The sequence below is a fragment of the Scheffersomyces xylosifermentans genome (assembly GCF_036884685.1).
Source record: "Scheffersomyces xylosifermentans strain CBS 12540 chromosome Unknown RJT20scaffold_4, whole genome shotgun sequence".
Taxonomy (NCBI): Eukaryota; Fungi; Ascomycota; class Pichiomycetes; order Serinales; family Debaryomycetaceae; genus Scheffersomyces; species Scheffersomyces xylosifermentans.
In genome coordinates, this window is record NW_027042942.1 from 1,550,707 (window position 1) to 1,572,468 (window position 21,762).

At 41.6% G+C, this 21,762-nt stretch overlaps 6 protein-coding genes across 6 annotated transcripts; 1 reads left to right on the forward strand and 5 right to left on the reverse strand. All coding sequences in view use genetic code 12, as the record gives it.

The window, feature by feature from the left end:
• Positions 1-679: 679 nt before the first annotated feature.
• RJT20DRAFT_45171 (MFS transporter) lies at positions 680-3,095 on the reverse strand. Its single transcript, XM_064920203.1, has one exon. It carries the CDS (start codon positions 2,632-2,634, stop codon positions 1,009-1,011), a length of 1,626 nt encoding a protein of 541 aa, XP_064774595.1. The 5' UTR covers positions 2,635-3,095; the 3' UTR covers positions 680-1,008.
• Positions 3,096-7,832, reverse strand: SKI3 (SKI complex subunit tetratricopeptide repeat protein). Its single transcript, XM_064920202.1, has one exon. The coding sequence runs from the start codon at positions 7,790-7,792 to the stop codon at positions 3,557-3,559; it is 4,236 nt and encodes a 1,411-aa protein (XP_064774596.1). The 5' UTR covers positions 7,793-7,832; the 3' UTR covers positions 3,096-3,556.
• A 1,329-nt stretch (positions 7,833-9,161) lies between these two features.
• RJT20DRAFT_128448 (DNA-directed RNA polymerase III subunit) lies at positions 9,162-11,198 on the forward strand. Its single transcript, XM_064917281.1, has one exon. It carries the CDS (start codon positions 9,241-9,243, stop codon positions 11,116-11,118), a length of 1,878 nt encoding a protein of 625 aa, XP_064774597.1. The 5' UTR covers positions 9,162-9,240; the 3' UTR covers positions 11,119-11,198.
• APL4 (Apl4p) lies at positions 11,194-13,849 on the reverse strand. The gene has a single exon (XM_064917282.1). It carries the CDS (start codon positions 13,760-13,762, stop codon positions 11,312-11,314), a length of 2,451 nt encoding a protein of 816 aa, XP_064774598.1. The 5' UTR covers positions 13,763-13,849; the 3' UTR covers positions 11,194-11,311.
• A 2,166-nt stretch (positions 13,850-16,015) lies between these two features.
• Positions 16,016-17,155, reverse strand: RHO1 (Rho family GTPase). Its single transcript, XM_064920207.1, has one exon. It carries the CDS (start codon positions 17,026-17,028, stop codon positions 16,432-16,434), a length of 597 nt encoding a protein of 198 aa, XP_064774599.1. The 5' UTR covers positions 17,029-17,155; the 3' UTR covers positions 16,016-16,431.
• Positions 17,156-17,683: 528 nt separating this feature from the next.
• On the reverse strand, positions 17,684-18,493 carry RJT20DRAFT_45214 (uncharacterized protein). Its single transcript, XM_064920206.1, has one exon. It carries the CDS (start codon positions 18,248-18,250, stop codon positions 17,834-17,836), a length of 417 nt encoding a protein of 138 aa, XP_064774600.1. The 5' UTR covers positions 18,251-18,493; the 3' UTR covers positions 17,684-17,833.
• Positions 18,494-21,762: the final 3,269 nt, after the last annotated feature.

Here is a 21,762-nt window from a genome sequence, read left to right on the forward strand (position 1 = left end):
GCTGGGGTTGTCTACGGAGGGTCAGCACTGTGCTGTACTGTGAAAGGGGGCCAATTGCTATATCTGCAAATCGGAGAATGGGGTATCATCAGTGGGGCAATGTCACGAGGAATGAGGGGGATTAAACGGTTGCGTTGATAACAATCACTCACAAGGCGGGGAGCTGTATGCATTCTGGTGGGAAAGGAGGAGGGAGGGAGACGGTAATGATACGGAGTCATGGGAGTGTTGGGTAGAAAGTGGCGAGAAGGCAGCGGAGAGAGCAAGATAGGGAAGGAGATAGGGAGAGAGGGAGAGAGGGGGCGATGGAACGTAGTGATCGCCAAGCGATGAAAATTACCATTTAACATTGTTTACATGAGCAGACTATTGTAGAGGGAGTATACTCGTATTGTAATCTCTTGGTTGTTATCGGGAATTTACATGCCAACCAATGGATTTCGTGGACGGACGTGGTGCAGTTCACAAAATCGTGTCAGTTGTATGCCAAGATTGCTGCATTTTGATGACATAGAGAATGTGTAAAATGAACAATTTGATGATACGGTAGCCATCACAATTAGATAATGTTCGGAGATCTAAGTAGCCAGCAAGGTTAGCTCCTTGCACCAAGTATTATCATTCTTATTGGTGCTACAGTGTTCAGGAACGGCTTTGAAAATTATCAACAAGCAAAACCCCGAATTTTACAGTTATACTTGTACTGTAGTACCATATACTCGTCTCTCTACGGACAACGAATCCGGTTCCTCTATTGCTGCAAGATTTAAGTAACTGCAAATTCACTAATCTTTTTCACAGCCATTTTCATGTGCGAATCTCATGAGCTATTATGATATATCTTTTATTAACTTAGAAGAGGATTATCCTCTTAGCAACAGCTTCTTCTTATTATTATTACTTTCTCGAAATTGCATGTTATTACTCTAGGAAGTTTATATATTTTCTATCATATGTTAGGTATAATACATTAATAGTAAATCAATAAGGAGACATAACAAAACCTTTCTAATCATCATCGCTAGACTCTGAAGCTACTCTTATACTGTTCCCAGTTGAAGAATCCTTACCTTCTGTAAGTTGTCTTTTGCTTAAAATGAGCTGGTAATAGACAAAGGAGGCAGAGACAAGAACCCCCAAACCCGCTAAACCAAATCCCATGTAGAAGGCAACTCTTATTCCGTGTATATTCGTCTCGAGACCGGGTTCCATATTCTTGGTAATATAGTATTCAACAGTACCAGCAAACCCCAAACCAATTGAAATTGAATAGTTGACAAAGGTGGATACTAATGATCCAGCCATTCCTTGATGTGATTTTGGTAAAGCGGAACTAAGGATAATACAACCAGCGGGGAATGACATATCCATGCCGAAAGGTTGAACAAGGAGACTAACAAACTTTTGGGCCCAATAAATTTGCCCCACTGGCCTGGTTCCCATTAAAATGATGCCAACAAAGAATGACAACATCGCAAGCAATAAGATAACAGAAGAAGGAATCCTTTGCAGCATAAAAGCCGTTGATACGGCCGCAATCAATCCCGTGAAAAGAGAAGGAATGTTTTTTACAGCTGACATGACAGCAGAGTCTCCATCAACGACAAGAGCCCACCTATAAGTGTAAAATAACCAAATACCAAAACAAGACCACCCAGCTGCCATACATAACAAAACGGCTCCTGTTTCTCCTTTTAAAGCTCCAGGAGGCACCAATGGATCTTTAACTTTACCCTCTATGTATATAAATGCAGTAATGCAGATGAACCCCAATATCAATAAAGCGTACACGTAGGGAGTATCCCAACCCACCACTGGGCCTTGATTCCAAGCAAAATTTATTAAAACCAAGCCCGAAACTCCAGAAATTGAACCCCAGTAATCAAAAGAGCCACCCGGTTTACCACCAATATTTTGAGGAATAATGAAGTAGGCGAAAGCTGCAACTGCATAACTTACAATTCCACATAACCAAAAGTTCCAAGGCCACCATACGAGCTGAGAGAACAATCCTCCAAATAGTGCACCAATAATAAATCCGGTAGGTGCAACAGATCCAAATAAACACATACTCATATTCTTTCTAAATCCAGGAGGATAATAACTGCCAATCAATGCTTGTGAATTTGGCATCATTATAGCGGGACCAATTCCTTGCAAGGCCCTCATAATATCGAAAAGGATACTAGAAGACGAGAAACCGACAAAACCAGTAGCAAGTGAAAATGTCCCTAGCCAGATGTATCCAACAATGTACATTAGCTTATACCCATGCATGTCACCCAATCTTCCAGATATGAGAATAAAAGTACCGACTGTCAAAGAAAAAGATGCAGAGAACCACGATATTTCTCCAGGAATATTTTCAATATTAAATGTCTTGGCAATGTAGGTTGCGGTGTTCATAGCTTGTGCAACTGCCGCTTGGGTTATTAATTGGGACATGCACATTAAAAATATGAATAGCGATTCACGCCATAATGAAATCTCATCGTAATTGGGAATGGCAGCAATCGATGCTAATGACGCAATTTCATTGTACGATTTGTTTGTTTCTTTCCTCAGGAATTCAGTTGCAGTAGCATCTGTCGTGGGTTGGACAGTCAAAATGCTCTGACTATCAGGCGATTCCATTTTTATTGGTATGTCGGGTGCTCTGGATGCAATTATTCTAAATTTTGCAACTTCACGAAATGTAGTAAACAGGTTAGCAAAAAGCAATATCCTGTGGAGAGATTGCTTTCGTTTCACTTCAAGCAATTTTCTTGAACTTGGTGACTTACACTTCAAGCTCAACGATATAATGGCCACCAATACTTGGAGTGTTTGGAAAAAGCAGCTGCAAAACTCCTCCGATGGAGAATTGAAAACGTTACGAGAATATTGTATTAGTCGCAAAAAAGCCGAATTGCATAAATTCTGCACCAGACGACTTAAGCGATTTTCGTTAGTGAGATCGTATAGGCAGGAAAGTTATAATGTTTGGGGGTGCCTAATGCTTATATACTAAAGTCTGCCACGGAATCATCTTAGATTCATCGCCCGTAAAGCATTTCTACATAAAGCTAGTCATATTATTGAATTATTCAATTATTCAATTGAATTTGGGGAAATACGACGGAAATAGGATTTTTTTCTCTTTCGGTATTTAAAGATCACGTACTTCCATGTTCATTCCGCAATAAGTAATATCTCCGGGGTAAAGGTGTTCTAGAAAAGATTTTTCTTCATCCAGCCTTTCGCATGATTACCCATAAGAGTATAGTCTAGAACGCAGCCATCTTAGTTGAAAGCGAGGCGTTAACTTTGTATAAAGAGCCTCATATGAATTGGACACGCAATTGACTATGAATATGCTGAATATCATTTGTCATGGAATCGCTATAGGGCCATGAGCGCTCGGAATTATACCTCTTTTTGAACGATGCTATTGCGCTGTAGATTTTTCACGTGGTGAACAGAGACGTACGGAGAACTAGAGGTTTACTGGAATCTTACAAATATGGACTGGTCGGGGACTTTATTGTGTATTGATAAAGACATGGGGGGATGACCATTATCTAAAAAAGCCCAGAAGTACCGAGGTACTTATAATGCTATCTGGGGTAAGGAGTAAGCTTCGCTGGGCATCACGCAAACTACCTCCCAATAAGTATGCTTCTGATAATTGTGGTGCATTGAGTTTGGACTCTTCAAGGGAACCAACAGAGGATGCCATTTCTATGTTCAATTGCTTCCAAACATTGTAATCCGAAGGGAACAAAAATGCATTCTTTTGCCATGTTTTGTCGTTCATTGATGCCGACGAATCGATTCTCTTGTTGATCTCTGTCAATAATTGTGGGACAGCCTTTTGGGTATCCTCGATCAAATCAGTCAAAGAAAACCCAAGAAGTTCATCACGCAATGGAGAAAAGTAGTCCTCAAGATTATCAGATACGCAGATGGCGCCCAAAGTGAGCACGACAATTAAAGATGAGCCATGTTCCTCAACAAAGGAGAACAATTGATCTAATGCAGCTTGCTTAGTCTCTTCCTGTCCATATGCGTAAAGAATCTGTGCTACTAAAGTGGCTATTCTCCTGGAATCACCGTGTTGAGCAAGTACACTCTTTAGTTCTTTCAATGCGGATTCGAAATCATCGTTAAAAAAAAGACTCAAGCCAATTGTAACTCTTGAAGATAGCACGATAGACGACACTTCCATTTCAGTGCTATCTTCTCCCACTAAGTCGATTGAAAACTGGGCATATTCTAATGCTTTCTCATAATTCAATGCGCCAAGATAAATTCTTGCTAACTGAGACTTTGCCTTTGCATAATCGGTCAAGGCAACTTCGCTCTCTAACTCCTCATATTTCTTCTCTAAAATTTCGCATAATCTCTCGCCGATAGAAATAGCCAAGATATAATTCTTGCATCTTTCGGCCACCGTTATTGCAATGCGTAAAGCTATTTCGTCGTCTGGAACATACTTCAAGTACCCGATCATAGCTTGGTTTGCTACACTGTACTCTTGAGCAGAGTCATTATCTTTAGGGTCAGTGTCAGCAAGTCGTCTCTGCAATACCGATAAACCAAAAAGGAACTGTGCAAGTTGAGACCTACCCTTGGATATAGTATATGCGTGAGAGAAAAAGCTGGCTGCTCTAATTTCGTTACCCGCTTCTTCTGCTGTCAATGCCTGGCCCAACCAGGGCTGCGTTTCCAGCGGCGCAACAGCTTGAGCTCTGAAAAAGGTTTCTTCAGCTAATTCCATATCTCCTGCTCTCAAATATAAAGCTGCTAAATTGATCCATATGTTTATATTCTTTGGATCAAGAGCTGAAGCCTTGATGAAGCAATGCTGGGAAATGCCAGGGTTGGAAGAAACGTAGGCATTACCAAGTGCAATCCAATATGCAATGTTATTATCCTCCAATTGAATAGCTCTTTTAATGGATTTCACAGCTTGATCACGAGTTATTTCATCCTCTGTTAAATGGAAATTCTCCAAGTATGACAAACCAAGGTTGTAAAAAGCTACAGACTTCAAATACCTGCTAGACTTGCTAGGAACAAAGCTTAGAGCGGCTTTAGAACACAATATTATGAAGTTGGAAATTGATTGGACATGTTTTCCACTATTGAATAAAGCAATATTATCCTCCACCGACAACTCATTTTCGTGCTCAATTTGCGCAACAAAGTCATTGCTAGCGTCGTGAAAATTAACAGATTCAAAAATCTCGTCCACTATCACGAGCGGGAACAACTCAATTTGTTCCCTTGTTTGTAAGTAAAACCTTAAGCACTCCGCTAAAGCTTTCCACAAGTTTTGAGAGGATTTGTTTTTTGATGCCGATATTCTTATATATTTAATCGCATCCAAATTAGACTGGTTAGCTCTCCTCAAGAAGCCACCTTTAAGAAACCTTTTTGTGTTCTCCAAATATGCCTCGTAAATTGCGTTTAAGATACATTCCTCTTCGGGTCTAGTTTCCAAAGATGCAAACAATAGTTCGTAACCTTCTTCAAACTGTGCCATTTTACAGAGAGTGATACCCAATAAGTATTTGATTTCCCATGCGTCCTCCTTCATACCTAAGGCGTGACGTAGAACTTTAACAGCTGCATCAAACCGTCCACAACTGAGGTAAGATTCTCCTAAACCAGCCCAACAATTATAGTTGAGTGGCGAGATTCTTAAAGCATTTTGAAACCAGCCTATAGCACCAGCGTCGTCTTGTTTGTTTAATGCGCAGAAACCCAAGACTCTATATGGCCACGATCTATCCGTGATGTCCTTGTTAAGATTCAGAAGCTGCCTTCTGGCATTTTCTGAATCGATGATTCTTTTACAAAGAACCTCGGCAATATCCCATTCTTTCTTCGAAGTTAGCTCTTCCACAACATATCTCGCGGCAGTAGTCTCCACAACATCCAATTCAAAGGCTTTATAAAAGCATCGTTGTCCATGGTCTTTGTCCCCGTAGTAGTCCTGGAACAAAATGCCTAGCAAGGTATAGGCAGGTGCATAGAATTGAGTGTCCTTCAATGCATCAATCAAGAGCTTGTAAGCTTCCGCAAGGTTTTCTGTGTTCGAGTCGTCCTCCAAAAAGTAACTTCTTGCCAACCTCCATCTGATCATAGCTCTTGTCTCCTTGCTATTGAGGTCTACTCCGGTGACTTTAGTCATCGCTTTATGTAATCCTTCTCTTCCAACTGAATACTCTTTCAACAAGATTAAACACCAATGATATTCAATTTGCGCATCAACATTATCTGGGTATTTCGATACCACCTCTTCTAATACCACCTTGGAGCTTGTGAAATCGTTTTTCTCTATCAAAATCAATCCCTTTCCTACTCTTGCTTTCACATTTGCAGGGTTTCCATCCAAAATTTTATCGTACAATTGAAGAGCTCTGGTGAAATTCTTGGGTGCCTCGTAATAGGTATAAATAATAGCCAATGAGCATAAGAAGTCCTCTCGTGTGTTTGATAAATCTACGCCAAAATTTCTTTGCATATCAGCAAGAAGTTTGATGCTTTCACGGCATCTTTCCGAACCAACAGAGTATTCTCGCAAGTGGATATAATACTCAATGATAATACGATTAGACAACACGCAATCACTAGATCTGTCAAAACCAGCTAAAATCTGGGTGAGTACTTCTGTTTGCGTCAAATTGTATTGAGCGCTGTCATCATCGTCTTCGAATTCTTTCAATTTAGCATACAATTCTTCATCTTCCTTACTTTTAAAGTTGGATTTTCTCTTAGATTCTTTTTGTTTCAGAAGTTCATTCTTGTGAGCTATGACTTCATTTATCATCAAGTCCTTATCAAATGGCGATATTTCACTCACCACAAATGCATAAAGTACAATTGCTAAACCCTCGTTTGGGAAGGTGTTAAGATAAAAGATAATCTTTTCCTGTTCTATTTCAGCCAAGCTCTTGACATCGAGCCAATTGAAGTATAGATTCCAACAGAATTCGCTAGTGGATTTCACTAAGACCATTCCTTCTACCATTTCTTTTACCTTATGCAATAATAAATCCTTTTCCGGGGATGTTTTCAAAAGCTCATATCTGAATTTCAATAAATCCTCTTCGAATTTCGTTCTGAGCTCGTCATCTGAGCTTATGTTGAGGAAAGATTCATATAATGACTCTAGGTCTGTTTGCTGATATACAGACCAACTTAGCTGGTTGAGCTTGGTACGCTGGTCTGCGGTCAAGAATCTTCCGAATTTAACTCTTTCTTTCCGTGACTTCAGTGTCACCTCCCTTTCCACCTTCTTTGCCACTAGTGTGATCAAGTCTCTGAGGTTATCTTCTGGACGGCCCAAATTGGCACCGACCAAATCGCCCAATTCTGAGCCTGGCAAGACCGATCTGAGGAATAATTCGTGCAATCCCTCATTTGCCTTGTAATTCTGTGCTGCCAAGTAGTTTCTTACGTCCTTGATAGTTTCGGCAAAGGGCAACTCTTGTTCTATGAGAACAGCTATGTACGAAGTGAGTACTTGAAAGAACAAAGGGTAGTCAGTACCGCTTTTCACACTTTGAAAGTAGCCCTTCCAACCAAGCAAGTTCTCAGGCTCGATTGCTGTTGCTTTTTCAAACGCTTTGGCAGCTTTGTTTACGTCGTTCAAGAGCTGGTATGCCTTGCCTTGGAACACATACGCAAAGTAGCATTCGGAGTCTTCATCAATGGCTTCTTGGGCGTATTCTATAGCAGATTCGGGGTCTCCCTTCTCAATTGCGGTCTTTGCCGCCTTGAGAGCCTTTTTCACTGCCGACATCACTTACCACGTATGATTTTTTACCGTGTCTGGATGTTTAACAGAGAAGAAAGAAAGAAAGAATAACCATCACTAAAATGGAATTGTTGCAATTTTGATAGCCGCCGAGGATTTTCCAGTTTTCGTGGACTTGAGGGTTAATACTGCGGTATGGGTTTAGAAAGTGCCATTATCCATTATGGTGGGCAGAAGACTGAAGATTCGTGTAAAGGTGTTAAGTAAGAGAGTAGTCACTTGAAGAACCGACGATATGTAGAAGGTAGGAAGGGAGGAAGGGATGAAGGAAGAATGGTAAAATATGGGACAGAATAAGAGAGAAAATATGGATGTCCCAGAGTATCATAGGTGGTAGTGGTGATGTTCATAAAAGACACTTTTAAGATTGCAGACACAGAAATCGCTGAGTGAGTGCAAAATAATGGTTACAAACAGAGAACGTGCAAAAGCAGTAGACAAGAAGATTTGACAACCAGAGTAGACAGCATAGTAGATGAACAGAGTAGACAAACAGACTAACATACAAACAGAGTTCGTAGAAGCTATAGAAATGAATCGTTCCAATTCAGTGGACTGGATAAACGATCCATGCCGCAATAACAGGAGAGGTTCAAATTATGCGTTTTGCAGCAATATCAGTACTAAAACATTTAACTACTCAACCTACCTTCACCAGAAATGATAGAATTGACAAAAAAATAATTAATAACAAATTTTTAGAACGAATTAAGAACATTGAACACCGTCGATGAAAGAAACGAAAGTCAAACAAATATTAAGAGAGCCAAATTGTCTCTGTCTCACTGGCGCTGGTCTCTTTTCGTATATCTCTTTTCGTTTGTCTCTCGGTTTGTTTGTCTGTTGGTTTGTTTGTCAAGAAAACTGCGACAGTCCATTGCGACACCACCAATTACGAACACATCCATTACCTTACACTTTAAACATAAACAGACAAAAGAAAAGGCATTACTCTCAATAGTAAATACTGAGGTTACAGCAGCGCAAGCGATTTGCCAAATTGTTCAAATTTTAGTGCCTCTATATGACAATATTCCCAATGTTTTCAACCACTCCACGAATTTTTGCATCTTCTTCCAACCGGCCCTTCTCCACCCAATAATTATCCACCTTTTCCTCTTCCTCTTCCTGTTTCCTGCTCCTTTCTCATCCTTCTCCTTCCCCTGCTATCCAACCTCCTGCTCCTACCTCATATCCACCTCTTCCTCTTTCTTCTTCCTAATTTCCACCTCCATCACATGATCCACACCACATGATAATGTACCACATGACTATAATCACATGATAAAATCATACCCACTATTCCTGCAGACACTCTACCAATTTTTTCATACGAAGCCCATCAGCTCTCCATAGTTAACAAAGTTATATACTTCACTAGTGCTTATAAGGTTGTATTCACCCAGTTCGACTCTAAAAGACACCAAGATCTAATGGACGGGGAGATCCCAGAAGCGTCAAAGACGCAGTCTCCAAAGTCGTACTTGTACACTTCAATAACACGAACCCACTTGGGAGAAGTGGCATCGTTGATAGTGTCTTGTTTGATGTCATATGGACAATTGACAGCACACGATATCGGACACCGAGCCAAAATTCCGGTGAAAAAGGTCAAATCGGCGCTTGTTTCTTTGATCCAGTTGAACTGCGTGTTCTACTGGAGAGATGACAGCTCGAAACAGGTGTTCTACTCGTTTAACGAAGCAGGAATCCTTGTTTTCCTCCACAGTGGAGACATCATCTCTCATATTAAAAGTAGCTACGGTGAAGATTGCGCAGAAATCATCCAGAACATATTGATGAACGGGCATATCCGCGTAGAAGACTACATAAACAACATAGAAGACGAAGAACAGAAGTTGGAGAAGCAGACGTTGTTTTTCCGCTTGTTCACTGACCGTTGGCTCGTCAGATTGCAACCATTTAACTATCATCCTATCGATGATATCTGGAACAAATTGTACCAAGAAACCTTAAAGAATACACCAAGAACATCCACCACAAGTGAAGTAAAACGTGTGGCTGAAGCCAGAGAGAAAACCAAAGCAAAATTCACAGATTTGATGGAATCTGGCCAAAGTGCCAAAGACTTGTACAATACCCAGGATGGTATAAAGAGATTGAATCCTAATCTTGTTATCACCTTTAATCTTTCAAGATTCCAAAAGCATCTCAGAACTACGGCTCTTGTCTCGTTGGCCAAGTCTCGAGTCGGAATCTTGTCATCTAGAATATACGAATCTGCATTACGATTGGTTGAGGCTGCCAGTCCAGACTTGAAACACCCATTTCTTCAGATATCGGGTTTGATCAATGATCCTGAAGAAGCTCGTTTCTTTATCAACTCACTTGAAAACAAGTTAGTGGATGAGAAGAAGATTGTCTTTAATGTGCGAGATTTGGGACGTTTGTTGCCCGCTGACTTGGACTTAAGAAATTCGATTCTCACTCATAACTTCCTTAAGCCTAACAGTATAAACAACAACAAGTCTAAGAAAAGAGCAGTTCCAGCATTGAGTGACGATGAGGAGGATAGACCGCCAGCTAAGAAAATAAAATCCGAGCCTGGTGAGGAAGACGACTCTCTCAGTAGAAACGGGAATGGCCCAGAAGATATGGATGACGGCGATCATCACTTGGCGAACGGAAATGGATATATCAGTTCGTTGACAGACAACTCAGACTCTCATTCAGTATCATTGATACAACACCATCTCAAGTTGTTGTCTTCCGGCTCGGGAACGCAGTTTCTCATTGAGATCACTCCTGGAACTTTCACCGTTCCATTTGCATCATTATTAAAACAATTGAAAAAGTACAACTTCGAAACCTTGGTAAAAACCACCTTAGGTGTCCATTCCTTCCGTGTGTTGAGGTGCTTGAAGTCATTGAAAATTGGAGATGAGAAGACCATCTCCAATTCTGTATTATTAAAAGAAAAGACCGTCAGAAACGAGCTTTACAAGCTTGTCAAGGCCAATTTTCTTGAAATCCAAGAGGTGCCTAGAAGTGCCGATAGAGCTGCTTCTAAGACATTCTACTTATTCAGACATAAGGAGGAAAGTAGCTACGACTTCTTAAATAACTCTCTCATTTTCAGCATGGGGGAGATCTTAACTAATATCCAAAACTTCCGTGAGGACCATAAGATCTTGCTAGAGAAATGTGAAAGAGAAGACGTCAAGGGACATGAAGAGGAGTTATTGTTGGAGTTTGAGTTGAAGACCTTAAAGGCATTGCAGAATAGACAGGTCAACAACAGTGCCAGATTTAACCGAATCAAGACCTTGTTTGAGATCTACTCGTTGTAAACAACAATGAAATAGAGGTTTTTCTTCACTTTTCGACTATATAGAATAGTTAGTTGAATGATAAAATTTGCATGTCCAAGATTATAGAATAAGATAACGTAGGAATTCAGATGTATGAGATCTACCTTGGGTTACTGGCATACCTTTTTTTTAACGTCTGTGGGGTATTTATTGTACAAATATACAGACATATCTATAGTGTGAGAGGAAAGCCTCCGAAGTCGAATTGGTCTTCGACAATTTCACCATTGTTGGAGTATTTGGCTTTAACTCTCAATTTAATTTTGGCTCCTTGGTTTCCAACCAACTTCAAAACTTGTTTAATGGAGCTGCCTGGACTCAACACATCTCCTCCAGAGGTTGACGAAATACTTAATTTCTGGGTTTTGGGTACTGCAATGAGCAATTGGAATTGATTAAGAACACTAGAAGAGTTCGACTCTATGAGTGCTTCTATGACGGCCTGGCCGTTTTGGGGGAATGATTTTGGAATGAACGAGATTTTTACGTTTGAGTTGGAGAACGCTTGCAAAGCATCTTGGTGAGGAGGTGCGGCTTGTTGGTCGAGTGCTGGGGATGTAGCGTTGAACAAGTCCAAGATTGCACTGTTGGCGCCGTTGCCATTAGAAGGTACCGCTGTATTATTGCTTCCACCAAAGATATCTGACAAAAGATCACTAGGATTTCCATTGCTGGTAGATCTACCAGTATCGTGATCATCCATGAGATCCAACAACAAGTCATCAGTTGCAGCACCGGAGTTGCCAGATGCAGAGTTTGATGCACCCGACTTCTTTGCTTTGCTGTTTGTACGCTGTAAAGACAAAGACTCTCTTTGCTTGATAGGGGGTGGTGGCATTCTCGCTAATAACCCCTTTTTGAGACTGTTATCCTGAGCAAAGATCTCCTGGTACTCAACTGCTCTTACTTGAATCTCAAGATTGTTATCGTATGTTCTGGAGTTTAAGATGACTCTTAAATGTTCAAGAGACTGTGCGTCGGTAAACTTCACAGAAAGCTTAATGATGGTAGTTAAGATATATGTGATTAATTGGATGGTTTCCTGTTCGGAATATGTCGAGTTATTGATCAACTGGTCTATCAAGTTGAGAATAACCTTATCCGTAACAACTTTCTCCTTGCCATTCACTTCTATATTTGTTCCCAATATCAAGTCCGCGTATTCTCCCACAGTCCAGACTGTAATCAATGACAAACCGTACTGAGTCGAATCCTCCAAACAAGACGATAACAACTTTTGTGTGATGTGTACCTTCAACTCGCCATCATTGCACTGCAAAATGAGAGCTAAAATGCTTGATATGATGTCAGAAGTCACATAGTCTCCAGAAAGTTTAAGCATTCTGATGAGAGTGTCGAAATGCCACTTGTCGTTAGGGGCGTACTTATTAGATGCAATTGTCAATTGGGAAGTTATATAAGGTTTAAGCTCGTTGTCAGTGCAGTTTTCAAGGAAGGTTAGGATTTCTCTGACAAGTACTCTGATGTTTTGCTCATTCAAGATAGCGAACGAAAGCTCCAATGCTCTTCTACGGATGGAGATATCACCATCAGACAAACAGCTGACAATTGTGGATCTGTGTCTCTGAACGGCCAAAGGCTCGATGTTCATAACAGATAACAAAGAATCAAGGGCTACGTATCTCGTGTTGTTATCTTTGGTGGACAAAAACTTGCCTAGTATGTTGACACCGAGGATTTTCAATGATTGATCTGATTGGATAGCAAAAATAGTCTTAACACATTCGTACAAGATAGCATGAGCAGCGTTCTTGCCGCTGTCCAAGTTAGAAGCCACCTGGGTGAGGATATCGTTGATTTCCTCGAGGTATTGTGGAGGGCATTGATCGTCTGTGGCCAATGTACGTAAGGTGCTCAATAAAGTCACTTGTAAGAAGGGATCTGGGGTACCCATGACATCGTAATCCGGTTGGTATCCACTGGTAGTGACTCTCTTCAAGTGTGCTACGATTTTTGGGATGTTTTTGACCAATACTGGACGTGATTCCTCGCTGTAAAGATACAACGAGTTGATTAATCTCAAGGTACCGAGAAGTGGGGCTGGCAGCTTATCGGCGATGAGTTGAGGGATTTTAGGGAGGAAGAATTCAGCCAAATCAGGTTCCTTTTCCACCAATTTGGCAGCGACCACGGTAGCTTTCTTCCTCAAGTAGGGGTTACTTCCTGTGATGATCTTCTCGACATTTTGGTAGAGGTCTCTAGCCAATTCTGGCGAGGCGATGTTACCCAAGCAGCACAATGCGAGTCCAACAATGTAGGCGTTTGGATGTTGCATATCGTTGTCCAAGGAATTGGTCAAGAGAGTCAACACTTCTTGATTTTCATCAAGCAAGAGCATGGCTGCGAGGTACCCCAAGCGCTTATCCACGAAACGAGGCGAAGCAAGCAATTTCAAGCATTCTACTTGGCCGAAATGGGTCTTTTCACCCATGATATAGAGATACACCAATTTGGAGATGTTGATCCGGCGGGTTGTCTGGTCGAGAGTGACGTCTCTGAACGAGGTTCTTATGGCAGCCGATTCTTTACGGACAACGGCACGTTCGTCGGCAATGGTCTTGGCCTTCCGGACGGCCTTGATGAATGATCTCAACGAAGCCATGGCGAGATTGCGGCACGAATTGGGTCGAATTTGCGGCGACGAGTTCCGGATTCTGGTGGGAAAGATGATAACAAACAAAGAAAGAGAATAGAAAACAGCATTTGAATCAAACAACGAAATTAACCGCCAACTGATTTTGTATGGCAGGAAAAATTGGTAACGACACTTGTTGTTTGTGGGGGCCCGCGCCGCAGTAGTGGGTGGGGTAGTTATGGGTGGTAGGGTATAAGCGTTGAAAGAGTAGTTGCAAAAGAAGACATTTGTGGTAAGGTGTGGCAAGGAGATGGATATGGAAAGGGAGTGTAATTGTGTGTGGAGTGCATCGGATATGCATGTAGCATGGTTGATTAAATGATGGGTAGTAAATAGTTAATATATACAAATATATCGTTAGACGGCTCCTCGAATGGGTGCAAAAAGCGATTGAAAGAACTGCTTTAAGAAAGTACATGTATATTTCTAACATATTTACTTGGTGTAATTTAGCTCATAGTTAATTAGAACATGAGGGAGATCAACCAGTGTGGACGACAAGGCAAATATAGTATTCATCATTTAAGTTGATAATTATGAATGAGAGTAGTAAGAGTAGTCAACCATTGTATAATAAGGAGTTAGTGAAGTTTAAGGTTTTCAGTACGAGTGTGATGAAATATGTATTGCTGTAGGTTTACGGGGGGTTTTATGGAGAAGACATGTTAGTTTTTGGAGTTATTTGGGAAGCGGCTGTTGGAAATCTTCGGTTTCTTGAATAGAAATAGAAATAGAAATACAAATACAAATACATATAAAATACAAATACGAATACAAATAGAATTACAATGCAAGAGAAATAAAATGCCTCTTGTGAAAATGGTATGTGACTGAAGAGACGAAGGCATTAAGAATTAATCACAGCCGTATTGGTGAAGAATATTATCTGCCATTATTATAATGTAGACACAAGCAGCTCTATCCTAATAATGTGACTTACCAGCTCCATGGTCTAGATTCAAATTAATGGTATATTTCCATACTGTAAACATCCATTTCGGTAAATAGCCTTAAAATTAGTCCAAATGGATAAGAAAGAGAAAATGTTACTTACCAGTATAAATAGTAGATACTATACATTAGCCATAACCGTTACTGGGCATTGGTCAATTTATAAATTTATTTTTTTGTATTTCATTTCAATTGTTATTTATTTGATTGACTCTAGCAGCTGCCGGCTCCTTTGACATAAAATTCCCATATCAATATACTCAAGAGCTTTATTTAATGTCCATTTCTTTCATCTTCTTTAACACGCGATTGTGACAAAATTCGTTCAATTGCTGCAAAAATATTGAGAAGGGAAATTGATGGAGGCTGCGAAAATGGTGATGTTACTTCAATGGGACATGGTATATATTAGTATTGATTTTAGACCAAGGTGGTAAGTAATATCAGGCTTATCTCTAGTCTTAAAGGATATCGGAGGAGGATAAGTTGTGCACAATAAGTGCAAAAGTGGAATTTTAATAGGAAGGAGGTCTCTCTTTCTTTGCGCAGCTGTTGGCGAATGTCCTTTGCTAATGGAATTTTGCACCTGATGTGAATCCAAGAAGCGAAGCCCCAATACCCAATGTCCTCCACAACTATTTAACTAACAATGGGAGTTAATCTACACATATCCGTGAGTCTAATGATGGGAAATAAACAAAATACAACCCTCCCCCTATGCCAGCACAACAACCTTTCATCTATATGGCTACGATCAGAGAGGAGGAGCATCTTCAACAACTTATCTTTCGAATGCCAAATCAAAAAGGACCCACCAATGCTAGTTACCACCAAAAGACATATCTTCAGCTAGTAACCGTGTCATGCACCGAATAACCCCACATAGTAACATTTCACCGATAGAAGTCATACTATTACCTTGAATTTTTAACATCATGATATTTCACGAGTTACGCATGGCAACATATGTCCAAGTGTCTTCCAATGCAATGACATAGGGATAGATCGAATGCTTCTTCCAGATGTATGGTATAATTACGAGTCTCTCAGCCAAATTACGATTCCATTTCATGTAAGGTCATGTAGAGTGGTGTCTTCATCTGTCAACTCCACGTATTCCTATTGGGTGCAATATTTCGATCTCCATCTCTAATTAGACACCACCTCGTAAGGAAACACTACTACCTTTCGTCAACAGATTCTACATCTCCTTTGTAATCTTAGTGTATATTGGGTCAGATCCCTGCGAGGCAGACTGCACTTCTGACAGAGACTAGCTAGTAAATAAAGATATAAAAGAGACAAACAATTTATATACCAGGAATATATAGGTGTAGCAATAGCATCGAGAATGGAATTAGAGAACTATGGATTAGAGAAGGATAAAAAAAGGAGGATTGCAAATTTAAAATACATCAGTGCAGTCGTATGCATATTTACTTGAGCTATGGTGGTGGGATGTTGTTAGAAGCGGTAGAAAGGACAAGAAGACGGAAAACAGCAGTAGGAATTGTTGTAGTGGTAGTAGTCACGGTGATAGTAACAACAGCAAACATGCACAGAGCATTCTAATTAAATACACATCACCAGTGCTCTTCCGGATGCTCTCATTAAAACAACAAGGCTGGCTCAATCATAGTCGGAGATTCTACTCGTTCAGCAACCCACCGATACAATGAGTTCACCTACAACACAACACACTTCTTCTTCTTCTCCTTCTTCTCCTTGGTCTTCAAAGAGGCTCTGGTGGCAGCCTCAAAGACTTCTCTAACACCTTGACCAGTTCTGGCAGAGCATTCCAAGTAGTCGGAGGCTCCGATCTTTTGGGCAACAGCTTGACCTTCACTAGTGGAAACTGGTTGTTGTTGTTGCTGTCTCAACTCTTCGATGGTCTTTGGGTCGTTTCTCAAGTCAGACTTGCATCCGACCAAGATGATAGGCACACCTTGGCAGAAATGCAACACCTCGGAGATCCACTTCTCCAAGACGTTATCCAAGGAGTCTGGGGAGTCAACAGAGAAACAGATCAAGATGACGTTGGAGTCTGGGTAGGACAAAGGTCTCAATCTGTCGTAATCTTCTTGACCGGCGGTATCCCATAATGCTAATTCAACCTTTCTGCCGTCGACCTCGACGTCGGCGACGTAGTTTTCGAAAACGGTTGGCACGTAGACTTCTGGGAAGGTGCCCTTGGAGAACACAATCAATAAACAGGTCTTACCACAGGCACCGTCACCGACAATGACCAATTTTCTGCGGATTTCAGCGGGAGGAGGAACCATTATGCTAGATGTGAGAGTGGGATATGGAAAGGATGGAGGTTAGTCACGAATGCAGCTCTTGGGGTCAAGGGCTGGGCGGATCTAGGGTGCTAGAAAGGGGCTTCTGGAGGAGCGGGTTAGTAACAGGAATTGGATGCTAGGGGGAACGACGGGGCGACACCGGGGATGACGACGACTGGACTGTAAACACGGCTAGGGAAACGGCGGCTTCTGGCGGTACTGAGCGACTTCTTAGTTACTGTTATCACAAGAATCTTATGGAGGAAAGACACACGGCAACCGGTGAAATGTGATTTTCACTTTGAACGATTTGATTTTCCAGTTGAATTTCGAGATCCGACTTTTTGTGGTGGTCGAAAAGAGTGGCGGCGCACCTCGAAAGTGGACAATTGGGAAAATGGGAGACTGGCAAACTGCGAAAGTGAAAGTGAGAGTGAGAGTGAGAGTGAAGAAACGACAGAAAAAAAAACGACAAAAGAAAAAAAAAAGGAAAAGAGTTTGCATTGAAGGTCTCTCGCGCGGTGGTGCGTAGTGGTGGTGAGGAAAAATAAATTGATCTATTTAGGGTATGCCTAGGTGAGGTGTAGGTGTAGGCGTAGGCGTAGGTAACAAGTACTTTTTTATTGATCTGTGATGGCTGAGAAAAATTGTTGATTTGATTCGTGAGGGAAGGGAAGATAGTTGATATTGAGTGGTGGTATGGTGAGTCAGGATGCGAGTGAGTCAGTTTGCGTATGAGTTATTGAGCGAGTGAGTGAACGAGAGAGAAGTTGAGCATGATTTGGCGTCGGAACCAGATACTGAGTCAGTGTGTGTCAAGTGTGTGTGGGGAGGGGGCGATAGGGAGAGATTTGAGGAGATCATGGAAATCCAGGTTTATTTTGTTTTTCCTTCTATTGTTTGTATCCCTGACAAGAGAGTAATTAGGGAGAAAAAATTGGTTTCGTGCGGACGACAGACAGCGCGCAGCGGAGAGCGGGCGGTGGTGCCTCTTCGTGGTACGTGGAGGTGGCCGCGGCGGTGGTATGTTTGGGGAAGTTATTTGGAGTAACTGGTTCCAGAGCCAGTGTGCCTGCACGTTCCACTGTCGAAATTGTGATGATGTGAGGGTAAGGAATGAGTGCTGGTCTCGGTGACCGTAGATAACAAGAGGGGGTGAGCAGGGGGCGGCGCGCGCCAGGAGCGAGGTGGTGTGAGCAAAAATGAGAAGGGGGAGCGACATGGCGGCGCGCGAAGAAACAATTTTTTTGGAAATTGAGCATTGAGACTTTTTTCAGTTGATTTGGGTGCGAGACGACAACCAGACACAGTCAGACACAGTCAGACATAGTGAAGCACGACACATACAGTTACCGTGATTCGCATACTCGCCGGTTTACACTGGCGACGACGCAGCGAAAAAAATAGCGAGGAAAACGGTTAAAACTGGGAATTTTCGCGGCAAAAAATCGAGTGCGACTGTTCTTCCCATAGTTTTGTTTCCAGTATGAATGTGTTGTGTGGGTATGTATGTGTGTTTTTGTATGTTTGTGTGTGGTATGCGTGTCTCTCGGTGTGTGTAATGGTCTCTGTTTTATCTGCTCTCTGTTCTCTACTCTGTCCTCTGTGTTTCCCATTCCCTAGCAGTCGTGTGTAAAAAGTATCTCAGTAATCTCTCAGTGTGTCACAATGACATTTACTCAAGCGATATCTGCCTGGACGACCTGAATGTCGTTTACGATGGTATCGGAATCAGCGAGCTCCACTAAGCCTTCTTGTGGCCTTGTTGTTATTGTAGCCATTGCTATTCTCCAGTTCGTTTCATCTATCTCTTCAGTAAAAGCTCGTGTCAAGGCAGAGGCTGTACCACTGAAAACTCGCCAACCAAGAGCCCCGATCACTATTATTACTATTTTGACCCCTCCCACCACTCAATTGTTGGCCCTATCCTTAATGTGATTAACACAATCACTCACTCAGCATCGTTTCGTAAACGCCTGTGGATAAATAATACGAATATTATCTTGTGTTATGTCCCTCTGTAGCTACAACTCAAGGCCAAGAATTGCAAAAATACATGTCCTAAAACGAGAAAAAACATTATTGGCGCTAAAATTAGCCTCCCTAAGTAATAGTCTTCCCCACGGCCGCCCTAGCCAGATCTTGGCGGTATATGGAATATTGCACACTTACAAAATCCCAATTATGCAACACTTTGCACTGACGTAATTTGCAATTGGATCTAACTGTCAAAAAAACATTCTGTAGATTATCCTCTGTGACTGTCCTCTATGCCTCTGTCTCTCATTATCTTTCGCTATCTCTCGCTATCTCTAGCTATGTCTCTCCATCGCGCTCACTCTGTACCTCTTTTATTGCACACGCATCTTTGATTCTTGTAACCAGTGAATGTCCCGTACGACGGAAAAAAAAAACAAATCGAAGGGGCGACTCTCGCCAATTTAGGGAAAAAATAGACAAAATCTTTTTTGTGGATCTAACGACGAAAATCACCGATGACGAAATCTAGCGATACGAGATGGATGAACAACATAGACAATGACTGTAGCTAACACTAGAAACGACTTGCCAGCGATCGAAGGGCCAATTCGTGGATAATTCCCGGATCGACCCGTCGGTCACTAGATAGTCATATGTAGAGTTATCATTTGAAACACGCTAGCCAGTAGTATTGGTATGCCAACAACCAGAATTTCCAGACGTTGGTTGTGAATTCAGTTTCGAGGCACAGTAAACAGTAGCCGTAAGCCAATAGGATATGGAAAAGGACGTTATTCAGATGGTCCAAGGCTCATTTAAACGATCAAACACACTCTCAAACTCCATTTATAAGCGATTCCCGGGTTCATTTGCTGGATTTACTCTCATTCAAGCCGTGATATTTCGTGTCTTTCCATCAATGTTCAGAGAACAGTTCGTTTCCATTCCAGTCGGGTGATCAAACACCCCAGTATATTCCACAGTAAACTCATACGTACGATGTAAATAAGACGTCGAAACAACGATTCGATCCAATTTCTAGGGTTAGCGTAGCTCTACTTCGCAATTATTACAATTTCTTCCTATTGCTATCGAGAAAGAGTTCAAAGAACTCCTCTGATTTCACTCCAGCCAGCAAGTAAACAAAAGATGTCCCTACCACCATGGAATCGTCCAGAGAGACTGTATGAGGCCGTAATTTCACAGCGAAAGTGTGGAAAGTTCTAAAAAAAGAATATTGATGCACGCTGCAGGACCGCGGAGGGGGTGACAATGGCCTGCGGCACGGAGGTGAAATTCAGGTCCTCAGGTTTTTTAAAAAAATGGTGACGACGCTGCGGTAACAATGAATCACGTGACCGAAATATATACCGATAACGACGAGATTTTTAGACGACGATGGGAGTGTACCTTTTATTGTGTGGGAGGGGCAATGAAATAGGAGTCTCATGAGGTTAGGAAGAGTTGGGAGCGCTGAGATGAGAGATTCAAGTTAGGGGGTGATAATTGGGGCGGGGAGGTCATAGAGGATGGCTGGAGGTGGAAATGGCAAGATAGAAAACGACCCCGGATTGGGCTTTGCGTGGGGTGATTAGATTACATGAAGATAGGGATTTATGTAGGCAGCTCTCTACTGATTACAGAGGTGTTTTGGTCGTGGGGGCCATGTCAGAAAGATGGAAGAAAATGAACAGAAGCAAGCGTAGCGGCATATGGTGACGATAGCGATAAGAATTGGGAGAATGGGGACGACAAGTATGATTAGAGTTGAGCGAGGTTCGGTTCCTCGAGGTGGGGTATACCAATGGAACATTATTCTAACTAGCAAAAGATCAAAATTGATGCAAAGGGAAGGGATTCATTTTACGGAGTTCTAGAACCGCTCTGGTTTTATATGCAATTAAGCTTAATAAGAGTCTACGTAGTTTCTATGGTTCTTTATTTGATATCCTTTCAAGTTGGGTCAATGGGGCTAAGGCAATTCTTACTCTCATTATGCCCTGGGCTAGCGGGACTACAAGAGAGAAATCCCGTACTTTGGGAGCACCATCATCCACAAGCTTCTGTAGTGATAATAATTCTGTAGTGATAATAATAGTACTATTACTACTACTAGTATAATTACCACCACCACCACCACTACTACTGCTGATAATAATAATAATATTCATGTTTAATATCGATATTCTACCTCTTTTAATATCCTTCCTACTCAAGAAAATAGTAGAGTTGGGTTGCCAAAAATGGATATCAGTTGACTTTTCAAGAACAGATCTTAAGGATTTAGATTGAACTCAAAAATAAAGAACCTTACTTCTCCTATATTTCTTAGTTATCATATCTTTTCTCTATCAGTCCACATATATCCATTTTCATACATACATTTCTGACCCCTTCCATCAACAATGAAACATGAATCATCCCTTCCTACAAAGGAGCCTGAAGATCTCGAACGGGCTGCCGTATCTGAGGTGGTGCATATACCGCGATCGCATTACGTAAGCCAAGCAAAACCCAATTCCTTCTGAACCTCTCCAATGAGCAACAAGCTTTTCAGCCAATAGATGGCCTGCATCTTCCGCCGTTGCACAAAACGGGTGATTTTTTTCGAGTGTTGCACCCGTGCCGCAGTACTGGCGCTTAATGACCTCGCCATATTTACAGGTTTCGTGGTGGTGCATTTTTGGTCTAGACTTCTCGGGGATGGCCGCTGGCACCGGTGTAGAAAACGCAGTTGATAGCGGCATTCCCAGA